At 38.4% G+C, this 14,953-nt stretch overlaps 1 protein-coding gene across 1 annotated transcript in view; it reads right to left on the reverse strand.

Annotated features, from left to right (window-relative positions):
* LOC136147998 (bifunctional heparan sulfate N-deacetylase/N-sulfotransferase 3) overlaps positions 1–14,615 on the reverse strand; it is a 164,397-nt gene extending 149,782 nt beyond the window's left edge. The window contains exon 1 of the mRNA XM_065907434.1: positions 13,635–14,615. Coding sequence (XP_065763506.1) covers positions 13,635–14,615 — 981 coding nt within the window. The remainder of the gene's footprint in view (positions 1–13,634) is intronic.
* Between the last annotated feature and the right edge of the window lie 338 nt (positions 14,616–14,953).

The raw sequence follows: 14,953 nt of genomic DNA on the forward strand, positions 1-14,953 counted from the left end.
GGTTTTCCTCTATTTCTTTGCACTGATCACAGAGGAAGGCTTTCTTATCTCTCCTTGCTATCCTTTGGAACTTTGTATTCAAATGGGTATATATTTCTTCTCTTTTTTTCTTTCTTTCTTCTCTTCTCTCCTTTCCCTTCTCTTCTTCTCACAGCTATTTGTAAGGCCTCCTTAGACAACCATTTTACCTTTTTGCATTTCTTTTTCTTGGAGATGGTCTTGATCCCTGTTTCCTGTACAATGTCACGAACCTCCATCCATGGTTCATCAGGCACTCTGTCTATCAGATCTAGCCCCTTAAATATATTTCTCACTTCCACTGTATAGTCGTTAGGGATTTGATTTAGGTCATACTTGAATGGTCTAGTTGTTTTCCCTACTTTCTTCAGTTTAAGTCTGAATTTGGCAATAAGGAGTTCATGATTTGAGCCACAGTCAGCTCCCAGTCTTGTTTTTGCTGACTGTATAGAGCTTCTCCATCTTTGGCTGCAAAGAACATAATCAGTCTGATTTCGGTATTGACTATCTGGTGATGTCCATGTGTAGAGTCTTCTCTTGTGTTGTTGGAAGAGGGTGTCTGCTATGAGCAGTGTGTTCTCTTGGCAGAACTCTATTAGCCTTTGTCCTGCTTCATTCTGCACTCCAAGGCCAAATTTGCCTGTTACTCCAGGTGTTTCTTGACTTCCTACTTTCCTTCAATATGCCAGCAAATTTGGAAAACTCAGCAGTGGCTACAGGACTGGAAAAGGTCAGTTTTCATTCCAGTCCCAGGCAATGCCAAAGAATGCTCAAACTATCGCACAATTGCACTCATCTCACATGCTGGCAAAGTAATGCTCAAAATTCTCCAAGCCAGGCTTCAACAGTACATGAACTGTGAATGTCTAGATGTTCAAGCTGGATTTAGAAAAGGCAGAGGAACAAGAGATCAATTTGCCAACATCTGCTGGAACACTGAAAAAGCAAGGGAGTTCCAGAAAAACATCTATTTCTGCTTTATTGACTATGCCAAAGCCTTTGACTGTGTGGATCACAATAAACTATGGAAAATTCTTAAAGAGATGTGAATACCAGACCACCTGCCCTTTGAGAAATCTGTATGCAGGTCAGGAAGCAACAGTCAGAACTGGACATGGAACAACAGATTGGTTCCAAATAGGAAAAGGAGTACGTCAGGCTGTATATTGTCACTGTGCTTATTTTAACTTATATGCAGAGTATATCATGAGAAATGTTGGACTGGATGAAGCACAAGCTGGAATAAAGATTTCCAGGATTAAAAGCTTTTGCACAACAAAGGAAACTATAAGTAAGGTGAAAAGACAGCCCTCAGATTGGGAGAAAATAATAGCAAATGAGGAAACAGACAAAGGATTAATCTCAAAAATATACAAGCAACTCCTGAAGCTCAATTCCAGAAAAATAAATGACCCAATCAAAAAATGGGCCAAAGATCTAAACAGACATTTCTCCAAAGAAGACATACAGATGGCTAACAAACACATGAAAAGATGCTCAACATCACTCATCATCAGAGAAATGCAAATCAAAACCAAAATGAGGTACCATTACACGCCAGTCAGGATGGCTGCTATCCAAAAGTCTATAAGCAATAAATGCTGGAGAGGGTGTGGAGAAAAGGGAACCCTCTTACACTGTTGGTGGGAATGCAAATTAGTACAGCCACTATGGAAAACAGTGTGGAGATTTCTTAAAAAACTGGAAATAGAACTACCATATGACCCAGCAATACCACTTCTGGGCATACACACTGAGGAATCCAGATCTGAAAGAGACACGTGCACCCCAATGTTCATTGCAGCACTGTTTATAATAGCCAGGACATGGAAGCAACCTAGATGCCCATCAGCAGATGAATGGATAAGGAAGCTGTGGTACATATACACCATGGAATATTACTCAGCCGTTAAAAAGAATTCATTTGAATCAGTTCTAATGAGATGGATGAAACTGGAGCCCATTATACAGAGTGAAGTAAGCCAGAAAGATAAAGAACATTACAGTATACTAACACATATATACGGAATTTAGAAAGATGGTAACGATGGCCCTATATGCAGGGCAGAAGAAGAGACGCAGAAGTACAGAACAGACTTTTGAACTCTGTGGGAGAAGGGGAGGGTGAGATGTTTCGAAAGAACAGCATGTATATTATCTGTGGTGAAACAGACCACCAGCCCAGGTGGGAGGCATGAGTCAAGTGCTCGGGCCTGTTGGGCTGGGAAGACCCAGAGGAATCGGGTGGAGAGGGAGGTGGGATGGGAGACCGGGATGGGGAATTCGTGTAACTCTATGGCTGATTCATATCAATGTATGACAAAACCCACTGAAAAAAAAAAAAAAAAAAAAGATGCACTATAACTGCTAAAAAAAAAAAAGATTTCCGGGAGAAATATCAATGTCAGATATGCAGATGACACCACCCTTATTGCAGAAAGTGAAGAAGAACTAAAGAGCCTCTTGATGAAAGTGAAAGAGGAGAGTGAAAAAGTTGGCTTAAATTTCAACATTCAGAAAACTAAGATCATGGCGTCCAGTCCCATCACCTCATGGCAAACAGATGGAGAAACAGGGGAAACAGTGGCAGACTTTATTTTTGGGGGCTCCAAAATCACTGCAGATGGTGACTGCAGCCATGAAATTAAAAGACACTTACTCTTTGGGAGAAAAGTTATGACCAATCTTGACAGCATTGACGTTACTTTGCCAACAAAGGTCTGTCTAGTCAAGGCTATGGTTTTCCAGTAGTCATGTATGGATGTGAGAGTTGTACTATAAAGAAAGCTGAGCATTGAAGAATTGATGCTTTTGAACTATGGTGCTGGCGAAGACTCTTGAGAGTCCCTTGGACTGCAAGGAGATCCAACCAGTCCATCATGGGGGGAAATCAGTCCTGAATATTCACTGGAAGGATTCATGTTGAAGCTGAAACTCCAATACTTTGGCCACCTGATGCAAAAAGCTGAGTCATTTGAAAAGACCCTGATGTTGGGAAAGATTGAAGGTTGGGAGGAGAAGGGGACTACAGAGGATGAGATGGTTGGATGGCATCACTGACTCAATGGACATGAGTTTGAGTAAGCTTTGGGAGTTGGGGTCGCAAAGAGTTGGACGTGACTGAGCGACTGAACTTAACTAAGTACCCGAAAACATATCATTATAAAATAGTTGCATCTTTTATGGACCTATAAGCCATCAGCACAGAAATACAAAAAAAGATCCATTTATGTTTTGATTTATTCCTAAGAAGTATGCAGTATTTGCAAAATCAATCCAAAGAAGGAAGAACCCAGTAAAATTTTTTCCTTTCTTCTTCACTTCTTTTGTAAATAATTATATTTCACTATTCATCAATATACCCCTTGAAATCCTTATCACAGCACTTTGACGGAGTAGATGTTGATTTCCTGAAGTGGACTGAATATCTCTGGCACCTAAATCTGTACTCAGAGTTTTCCTCTTGTCATCTCCTGCTCAGCCCCAAGCTTGTCATTGCCTGGTTGAGCTTTCGTATCACCTACGACTGTCTTGCTCTTTATCCTGCTTGGGGAGGAGTCACCATATCAGACCTTTAAAAATGTAAGCAGTCACCAGATATTCTGTTTATGTATTCCTGTGGTGTTCAGAAATAGCATTTTGTCTCCTTTAAATAATTTAGAACTCATTTTAGAATGTCATTGTATAACAGATGTCTCCTTGATATTAATAATAATAGAGATACATCTCACAGTGTAACAAATTTAATAAATGTAAGTTGAAGTAGATTATGGATACAAAAGTTTTTCCCTTTGCTAAATTATTTTCTTATTTTCCCATGTTACTGCCAAAACTTATTTTCAGAAAATTATTTGTTTCATATAATTGTCTTTATAGTTGCTAGCACACTGTGGCTATTTGATCTTGACAATAATATTGAGAATGATTCTTTTCCTGTATATTATAAATCACATTATATCAAATTTAGAAATAAGTGTTCTACCAAACTAAAATAAAGGGAGAGAAACATTTCATAAACATTCACAACAGTTCCAAATTGCCTAACTTTTTTGACAATTATAAAACCATTAGGGCCCAGGGGGAGTCTGATACATCTTGCCACCACAATCATTCAGGTGACTTCTAGGAAGCCCTGTTTCCAAATATGAGCAGCGATTGTTATACATGAAGAAACCATCAATGAGGCTCCGTAAATTCAAGAAAACTATCTTTCAAAGACAAGAGTGAATAAAGACATTTACATACCATAAAATCAGAGAGAGTTTACCATGAATACACTCACTAAAGGTACATCTAAAGGGTAAGCTCCAGGAAGAATGAAATTCAGTCATTCAACAGGTATATAAGGAGCCAGGCACAATTTCAGATGCTGGAGATTCCTCAGTGAACAGACAGAAGAGAAAATCTTGTCTCCACGGCATTTACACTTTAGTAGCCAAAGTCATAAACCAACAAAAATAAGTAATCACATAGAGTCTGTTTAGTTGTGTGCTGTAAACCTTTAAGACCAGCTCTTTGAAAAGAAACAAGCCTGAATTTGTATCATTTACCATTTCTTGTGGTAATACCACCCTCATGTGGGAAGAGATGTATACAGTTGACCTGGTGGGCATGCGTGTGCCAGTTTCAGCACTTTATAGATGACCATAAGTTTCAGGGGAAAAAATTAGCAGGAAAAGATGAGAAGGCTTGGGGGTTGGAATTTTAAAGAGAATGGTCAGAGAAGATGTCACTGAGAAGGTGACATGTGAATAGAGACCTGGAAGAAGTGAGGAAGAAGCAATTTAGCTCACACCCAAGTGAGCCATGAACCAATCTGGGGGAAAAGCATTCAAGTCAGAAAGAACAGCAAGTGTAAAACCCTGAAGCGGGAGGGACCGTGGGGGGGATAAGAGTGAAGAGGAGCGGAGAAGGACACGTGATCAGGGAGCTACAGAGAGGGTAGAGGAGACTAAGAACTTCGGCAATTATCATGTTTGACACTGGAAGTCACTGGAGGGTGCTGGGCAGAGGGACGTGATCTGAACTGTATGTTAATGACATCACTCTGGCTTACCTTTGGAAAAGGAGGAGGCTAATCCAATTAAATCATGATGATAGTAAAAGCAAAATGTCTAATATCTGGGATTAAACAGACACGATGCAGTTAACTTTATTTTTTAGGGCTCCAAAATCACTGCAGATGGTGACTGTAGCCATGAAATTAAAAGATGCTTGCTCCTTGGAAGAAAAGCTAAGACCAACCTAGACAGCATATTAAAAAGCAGAGACATTACTTTGCCAACAAACGTCCATCTAGTCAAAGCTATGGTTTTTCCAGTAGTCATGTATGGATGTGAGAGTTGGACTAAAAAGAAAGCTCAGTGCCAAAGAATTGATGCTTTTGAACTGTGGTGTTGGAGAAGAATCTTGTGAGTCCCTTGGACTGCAAGGAGATTCAGTCAGTCCATCCTAAAGGAAATTAGTCCTGAATATTCATTGGAAGGACTGATGTTGAAGCTGAAATTCCAGTACTTTGGTCACCTAATGGGAAGAGCTGACTCATTTGAAAAGACCCTGATGTTGGGAAAGATTGAAGGTAGGAGGAGAAGGGGACGACACAGGATGAGATGGTTGAATGGCATCACTGACTCAATGGACATGGGTTTGGGTGGACTTCGGGAGTTGGTGATGGACAGGGAGGCCTGGCATGCAGTCCATGGGGTCACAAAGAATTGGTCAGACATGATTGAGTGACTGAACTGAATGCAGTTAACATCCATAACAAGAATGGCTCATCAAAGTGGTCAGGGACGGAAGGACTGGGAGTCTGAGATTTGCAGATGCAAACTCTTTTATATTAGGTGGATGAACAACAAGGTCCTACTGTATAGCACAGGGAACTATATTTAATATCTTATAATAAATCATAATGGAAAAGAACATACACATATAGATATATCTATCTATCTGTATATATCTGAATCACTTTCCTATACATCAAAAATTAACACAACATTGTAAATCAGATTCTCAAGTGGTGGTAGTAGTAAAGAACCTTCCTGCCAATGCAGGAGATGTAAGAGACATGGGCTGGATCTCTGGGTCAGGAAATCCTCTGGGGGAGGGTATAGTAACCCACTCTAGTATTCTTGCCTGCAGAATGCCATGGACAGAGGAGCCTGGCAGGCTACAGTCCATAGGGTCACAAAGAGTCAGATATGATTGGAGCAACTTAACACACATGCACACATACGTCAATAAAATATATTTAGAAAAAAGAATGACTCATCAGCCAAAGGAAAACAGACATGATTGGAGACAAAGTAGCCAGCACTTGTTGACCGAGGTGTGAGAATATTAATATTAGCACTTGTTTAGCACATATGTTTAAATTTCTGGAGAAGCCACTAGTGGAAACTACATGTATATATCAAACCAAGAATAGGTAGAAAATAGAAGGAAACTGACAGTAAAAGCAAAAAAGGACAGAAAAAGAAGACACAGAACAAGTGTGACAAATATAAGCACAAAATAAGACAGCTGAAATTACTTTTATATACATTGGTAATCATATTTAAGTGTATGTAGACTGATCATATCAATTAAAAGACAAATGTTGACATAGTAGATAAATAGGAAAATTCCACAGAGAGTTGTTTTCAAACCTGATTCATAATGTAAAGAAAGAAGATACAGCAAATATAAAAATGAAATAAAGTAAAATTTTAAAATAGTCATCTCCCCATAAAAAGTTGATTGTAGCTCTACTATTATTAAGGTAGCCATAGAATAATAAAATATTAAAATAATATATAAATACATATAAACCACACACTTAAATAACAGCTTCAAAATACGTAAGGTAACGACTGACAGAAAAACAAGGATATATTTGCAATCCACTATCAGAGTTGGAGAATTAAACACATCACCTTTGGTAACATCAGTTAGCCCACTCTATTCCTTCCCTTCATCCAAAAAAAAAAAAAAAAGGAGATCAAAACAGGAAGACTACAGAAGTTCTGAACAACACAGGTAACAAAGATGAGCTAATAGATCTACCCTGACTGTACAGTATATGTTCTTAGAAGCAATACTGTATCCAGTCATAAAGTGACTCTAGCAGATGGAAAATGTTGGTATGAAACACATGCTTCCAGAGCATAATGCAATTAAAGTGGATATTAGCAAATACAAGATAAGAAACATCAGAGAGAATGGAAAGGAATTAAAGAAATATGGGTTTATAGGGGGAAAAAAGGTTGGTGCTCTGTACAGGTCTTGACATCCATCCAGAGCACTGTCAGTAGTGAACTATCTGGTGAAATTTGTTGCCCTTCTATTTCTGCTTATGACAGAACAATTGATTGCAGTTGCCTTTTCCCTGCCAACATCTGGTGTGTTAGATTCTTTTTCAGTGACTTTATGAAGCCTCTGGCTTGACCTCAGCTGGGGCAGGGAAGGTTCTTATCAGAGGGTGAAGTCAGGCAGCATGAAGCTTCCAGTTTCAGCCTGCGGGGTGTCGGCCCCCCTGCACGACTGAGAAGCCAGCCAGGTCTGTCCTCTGAGCCTGATGCCACTGACTTCTCAGAGCTTTTGTTTTGTTTTTTTCTCAGAGCTTTATGGCTTCCTACTTCTGTTTCCAGCACTTTCTTTTCCCTCAGCGTTTGGGACCTTCAGTTAGCAAGAAAAATGATAATAAAATCACTCACAGCATTTTATTAAAGACTGAAGAACTGTCCTCTCAAGAGGCCACTTACAAAATGTAAGGGGCAATCAACAAACAGCCAAACTAAGGAAGAGTCCAGTGTGAGGAAAGAGAAGGAAGGGTTAGGTAGTGAGGACGGGGAGGTTGCTGAGCCGCTCTAACTGTGCTCAGGCGCCTGGGGATATGCCTGGGCTGGGTCTTCACTCTCTCTCGGATGTTAGAAAAGTTTGTCAAATTGGAAACACTGTGTGTGCCTATTACAGAAAGAGGAGGGAGAAACGTAGCCACGAGAGTGATACACAGCTCTTTTGTCTGCTGAGAGCACAGATGCACAGAGTTCAGTAAAACCCTTGAGACCACTGTCATCAGAGCCTCCCCCCATTCCACTTCCCATCTATCTTAGGGCTAAAATGCTACACGGCGTGGTCTAAGTCTAAAGGTACAAAGAACATTACAGCATACTAACACACATATATGGAATTTAGAAAGATGGTAACGATAACCCTATATGCAAAACAGAAAAAGAGACACAGAAGTACAGAACAGACTTTTGAACTCTGTGGGAGAAGGTGAGGGTGGGATGTTTTGAAAGAACAGCATGTATATTATCTATGGTGAAACAGATCACCAGCCCAGGTGGGATGCATGAGACAAGTGCTCGGACCTGGTGCACTGGGAGGACCCAGAGGAATCGGGTGGAGAGGGAGGTGGGAGGGGGGATCGGGATGGGGAATACGTGTAGCTCTATGGCTGATTCGTGTCAATGTATGACAAAACCCACTGCAATGTTGTGAAGTAATTAGCCTCCAACTAATAAAAAAAAAATTAAAAAAAAAATAAAAGTACAATGAACCTTAGGCCAAGAGTGAATTCATTCTTCTAGGAGAGAATTTAAATTGTTAGTATTCACTACATCATGCTGGGCTTTCATGTAGAACTTCAAAATGCTTTAATGGGAGAAGCATCTATTTATGTATCACTTTCCTTCTCCAAAAAGCCTTTTTCCCCCCAGAACCACTAGTCTCAGGAAGTTTGAGGAAGATCTTAGAACACTAGGAACTTGAATTTTCTAACATCACAAAACTAGCCCAAGGTAAATTTGAGACATGTCTTGTCCATATAGATCAATTACACACACACACACACACACACACACGCACACACACATACACATCCTGACTTCAATTTTACTGAATGTAATACTGCCTCTATGAAGAGTATTTTAATGTCTAAACATTAAATATGTTCTTTGGTTCTTTAAGGGCTATGGTTTGTGGCATAGCTCTGTAGCTAATGAAGACAACTCCTTAGATTTGTTATTTATTTTCTTCCTCTTGAAGAGTCATGTGTTTTGTGCTATGTCAGTTTCTTCTTAGCTTTGAGGCTCTTTGAAATGTGCTCATATTATTCAATAGCAAGGCAGGTAACACTGATACTGCATTGCTAATTCTTATCTCCCAGTTAAATGAGGAAACAGTTATTTTGTTCCATGTGAGCTAAAAAAGCACTTTTGCAGTGATTAGCATTCTTATTAAAATTTATGTGATATGCACCATCTTTCTAATTTTGCAAGAAACTTCATAGTATGTCACCTTCAATTTCCTCATATTCCTTTCAGTTTTCCTAATACATAAAATGGGGACCATATAATACTTGTTTTTTAGTGGTAATAATTAAATAAAAGAGCTTGATGAAAATATTTCTGTTAATTATGGACTATTAACCACTGCATCCATGACCTTTTCTTAGGCCACCTGCTCTTGGATCTTTCTTCCTAGGAAAATATCCTTCCCTTACCCTAGTTAGTTAGGGAGATCCATCATTCCAGTCTGCCTGGGACTGAGTTGCAGCCTTGAATGCGCTTAGTCTAAGCAAACCAGGATGGTTGGCTACTCGAACTCCAGTCCACACTCCAGCTAATTTCTCTTCTCTCTTTTATATCAAAACTTCTCTACTGAGCACTCCATGCTCTCCTTCTTCATATCTTAAACCTTAAATTTACTCCTGAATTGACTTCCGCTGTGCTTCTGTTACCCTGGTATTTTATGAGTCCCCAGCAGTAGCAGGGACCGGTGTCTTTTGCCAAAGGAAACTTGCCAGTTCTTGCCTCAGTGGACACTGATGATAGACTCTATATGGCTGTTCACATCCTCACTGAAGCCCTTTGCTCCCAAGGCTTGTATAGCATAATAACTTTCAAATCTCTGACTGTTTTTTTTTTTTTACTCTTATTCATGGGATTATCTTTCTCCACTTGTTTTCTGAAAGATGATTTTCCTCAAGATTCTGTACTCGATCTTTTTATCTTTTTTTCTTATCACTCTATAAACATTTTCCTTGGCTGATCTCCCACACTTTCTCGCTTTGAACCATCCCTTACACAGCATGGTAACTTCAAAAACTACACTTGCTACCCAGACTTCTCTAGTGAGCCAACTACTTGTTAAACATCTGTATACCTGTATGCACCAGATGCACTTCAATAAAACTGAAATTTTTACCATGACCTCCAATGACCTTCTTGCTCTCTCCTCTCTCTTTGTTGTTGAAATAATCAACTGTTATTCAACTATGCTAGAAATCTTTTAACTTAAAAAAATTTTTTATTTAGGTATAGTTGATTTACAATATTGTGTTTTCCATTGTATAGCAAATGACTCAGTTGTACATATAAGTATTCTTTTTCATATTTTTCCCAATATGATTTATCCCAGAATATTGAATTAGAGTTCCCTGTGTTATACAGTAGCACCTTGATGTCCATCCATCGTACATATAATAGTTTGCATCCACTAATCTCAAACTCCCAACCACAGGTCTGTTCTCTATGTCTGTGAATCTGTTTCTCTTTCATAGATACATTCATTTGTGTTGTATTTTAGATTCCACATATAAGTGATACACAGTATTTGTCTTTCTGACTTCTCTTATTATGATAATCTCTAGGCCCATCCATGTTGCTGCAAATGGCATTATTTCATTACTTTTAATGAATGAATAATATTCCATTGTCCTTATATACCACATCTTTATTCACTCATCTGTTGACAGACATTTAAGTTATTTTCATATCTTGGCTATTGCAAACAGTGCTGCAATGACACAGTGGCGTATGTACATGTATCTTTTTGAATTATAGATTTGTCTGGGTATGTGCCCAGGAGAGGGAGGACTGAATCACATGGAAACTCTATTCAACTATGCTGAAAGTCTTACTGTAATTCTTGGTCACATTCCCTTTCATCTCCATTGACCCAGTTACTAAGTTGTTCAGTTTTACCTTCTATGTAGTTCTTAAATTGGTTGTTCTCTCTCCACTCTTATTCTCATTTCCTAGCTTCAAGAAATCTCCTTTTGTCTGAATGCCGTCGCTGCAGCCTCTGAAATCATCCTATCACCCTGGTTTGCCTTCTCAGCCTGTCCCGCTTAGTAGGACTTAATAGTTCTGGTACACAGCACACAGCATAGGTGTTTCACACAACGTCACATGCATAAAACCACACAGGCACCTTCAGTATGGTGCTCACCAAACTGCCAGCTCTCTATGTATTTATCACTCCCGCCCCATCCCTAACGAGATAGCGGTGTCCTGATCAAGGGGGAGCCATGCTTTATTAATCTTCATATCTCCAGTGCCTGGCTGCATGGCTGGCGTATCATACGGCTATGCCAAGTGCTAAGCAGGAAGGTGCTCAGCAGATTTTTTCAACTGTGTGCTTTCTGAACTTCTCTAACTGTACTCTTTCTACCCTCTCTTCTAATGGGATAAGACCAAGGTGCATGATTCTATTATTCTATTTCACTTTCACTTTTATATTGGGCTTCCCTGATAGCTCAGTTGGTAAAGAATCCACCTGCAATGCAGCAGACCCTGGTTTGATTCCTGGGTCGGGAGGATTCGCTGGAGAAGGGATAGACTACCCACTCCAGTGTTCTTGGGCTTTCCTGGTGGCTTAGCTGGTAAACAATCTGCATGCAATGCAGGAGACCTGGGTTCAATCCCTGGGTAGGGAGGATTCTCTGGAGAAGGGAAAGGCTACCCACTCCATATTCTGGTCTGGAGAATTCCATGGACTGTTTAGTCCATGGGGTCACAAGGAGTCAGACTGAGCGACTTTCACTCTGTTTACATATCACCAAAAATATTTCACATGTAGGACATGCTTAATAACTAGTTACAGAATGAATCAGTTAACAAATGAATGAATGGGTGTATGACTATGTTTAGACCAATACTTTGAGACACAATCACAGATACAACTTAGAAGTAGTTCAAAATCAAAGAATTAAAAACATAGTTTCTCTTAAGCCTTTAGGTTGGTTATAAAGTATATTCCTATCTAAATGTGAGCAATTCATAAAATATTTTACAATGTTAAATTCTTACTGAATTTATTCAGTGAAGTTTTAGTTTTTTATACCACTTAAAAATGGCTTAACCTTAAAAGCACCAAAGGCATTTTGTATTTTGTATAACTTTAGAGAATATAGTGGAGTTTCATAAAAATTTGGAGTTTTATCTAGCTTATTTTTGAATTATATAAGAACATATTTTGGGAGATTTAAAGACATATTTCAGATATAAGGCCTTAAAACATTTTTATCATAATATTTTAGAATGGAAAAATTAGAAATAATTATATATTGTTTATAATTTTCAAGGACATAATAAATGTTTAAACTACCAGCTCAGTTTTAATTTAGCTACACTTTCAAAGACTATTTCAAAAGACTAATGAAAACTTAAGCACAATTTTTTTATTAATTAATTTATATTGAATTAAAAGGAAGAGTCTAAAATATTACCAAGAATATGAAAGCTTTTTTTTTCTTTTCAGTCTTCACACTCTCATGGTAACATTTAATAGTCCTTCTGGTATCCTTAGCTCATTTAAGTAGTGTGATGAACATTACTATTATTTGCCAGATGCTCAGTGTCTGGAGAAAAGAACGCAGTTTCAAGACTTTTTTTCCATCTGATTCAGTACTCTGTATTTTACCAAAAGGTCAAAACTGTATAGAATAAAAAATTATGTATCAAATTTTTCCTTTCACTTTTATGTGAAATCAATATGTAGTATAACAGAGGTAGAATCCAATGGCATTTTGAATGTGAAACTAAGATGAATGTAGATCATTTTAATTTTAAATTCCATTAATATTAAACAGCCAGTCACATTATGTAATAAAATACCTTCACAATGATAATCAACTATCTTCAAATAATCGTTTTCTATCTAAGGGCAGCAGTTTACATAATGAGAAACCTAATCCAATATAAATGTAGAATGATAGGTTTCATGTATGAACCATAAGTTCAATGAATTTTGACAATTAATGTAAATCCTTATGTGTATATGTGAATAAGTATGCTTGTGTATTCATAACTCTCCACATTTAGTAGTGCTAATTTTCAGAGTTTCAAAAAAAGTAATAAGAGAAAATGAGTTGTACATTTAACTTCCCAAAACATCTAAACTTGCTACTTAGAGATCTTTAATTCTTGAAATTTGTGGGAGTATTTATTTTCATTAAAACAAATTCATCATGATTTCATATTTAAATGGACTAACGTCTCAGATTCATAATCATTTGCAGAGGTAGGCAGTTTTTGGAAAGTAATTAAAAAAAGTGATTTCTATCCTGTAGCTTTGAATACACATAGAAATGCAATTCAGGACTCTGCCACACTCACTCCTTTAGTACACTCTTCATTTTTTTCTTGATTCAGAGAAAAATAGATTATCTACTTAGCTGTTCTAGGGATGAGATATATCCCCATATCTCAAAAATAGCTGAGGGTAGACAACTCATCCCAGTTTGCCTAAGAATTTCCCAATAAAATAAAAATCCTCTGTCCCAGGAAATCCCTTAGGCCTAGACAAACCTACTGAGATGAACCACACTTTGAGATAAAGAGCCTTACCTTAACATCATTGGTGTTCATTCTTGTTCCTTCCTTTCCCACAAAAATATCATCAATGTCCACAAGAATGTACCTGTCCAAGGACAAAGTGAGCCTCTTCCCTGACAAGAAGGAAACAGCATCTATGAAGATAAGCTTGTGCAACCAAAAGTTCAAATTGTTGCCAAAGAGAACTCTTTGAATTCCATCATGGAGCCCTAGGTCATGTATGACAGTGGCGTAAAAAGCACCTTTAGAGATGGGAGGAGACAGGTTTTCTGGGGTCTTTACTTTGGCGAATATTACTGGTTGGTAGGCTGAGTGATTAATCTGGAAAACAGCCCAGTCAGTTCCAGGTAAAGAACCTTTTTCAAGCTTAGAAGATTTGGTCACGTGAAGCAATGGAGAATGAGGATTAATACAGCAATCTTTTACTGCGAAGTTTCCATATACAGAAAAAGGGAAGCCTTTCAACTGAAAGCTCTGTAGGCTCTTGTCACTAGTTTTGTGGAATCCAATGACACCCACACCATATTCAACACAGTATTTATCTAAAAGACTTCGATTCCAAGCGTCCATATTTATATACTTTAAAATGTTCTCATAAATAATGAGAATATATTTGCCTCTAGATTTTTCCGTAAGGGCTGGAAGATCCCCTTTGCCAGGAGCAATTTCAATGTGATACTGGAATCTACTGGATTCTAGAATCATAATGATGTCTTGACCAAGCGATGAGTACTGGCTCTCCACAAACACCAGGACCGTTGTGTCTGACCTCGAGGTATCAGACAGCTTCGCTGGCTTCACTTCCATCAGCCGGTATGGTAGGTGCTGCAAGTCCCCACAATCTACTTCTAAAGTCATCTCCGACAGTTCACTCTCCTGTTTGTAGCCATTGTACAGGTAGTAAGCAGAAATAATAATGCTCACCATACAAAATGTGGCAAGCAGAATCACTGTCCTTTGAAAGTGTCTGTGCAGCTTCATGATAAAACTCATGTTGCATATACTCCCCTCAGACTGTTCCAACAGAAGCACCATAAAAAAATGAAAGAAGAAAAGAAAAGATGATATTTCAGATACTTTTCCAGTTTCAGTCAATAGTTTATGTCACCATTGCAGCACATTTGTGTCACTTGATCAGGACTCACAGAAAATATAGTCTGAAAAGTAGAATAAGATACAATAGAATATTAAACACTCAATCTGCAGCATTAAAATGAACACTTTTTTATCCTGGTGACTGGCACAAGTGGCAACCTGTTAGGCAGATGAATTGGTGTCTGCTAATTAAGAAAACCTATCTTTTCTTCTCCCAAATCTGAATGAGGACAAGG

Source organism: Muntiacus reevesi, chromosome 16, assembly GCF_963930625.1.
Source record: "Muntiacus reevesi chromosome 16, mMunRee1.1, whole genome shotgun sequence".
Taxonomy (NCBI): Eukaryota; Metazoa; Chordata; class Mammalia; order Artiodactyla; family Cervidae; genus Muntiacus; species Muntiacus reevesi.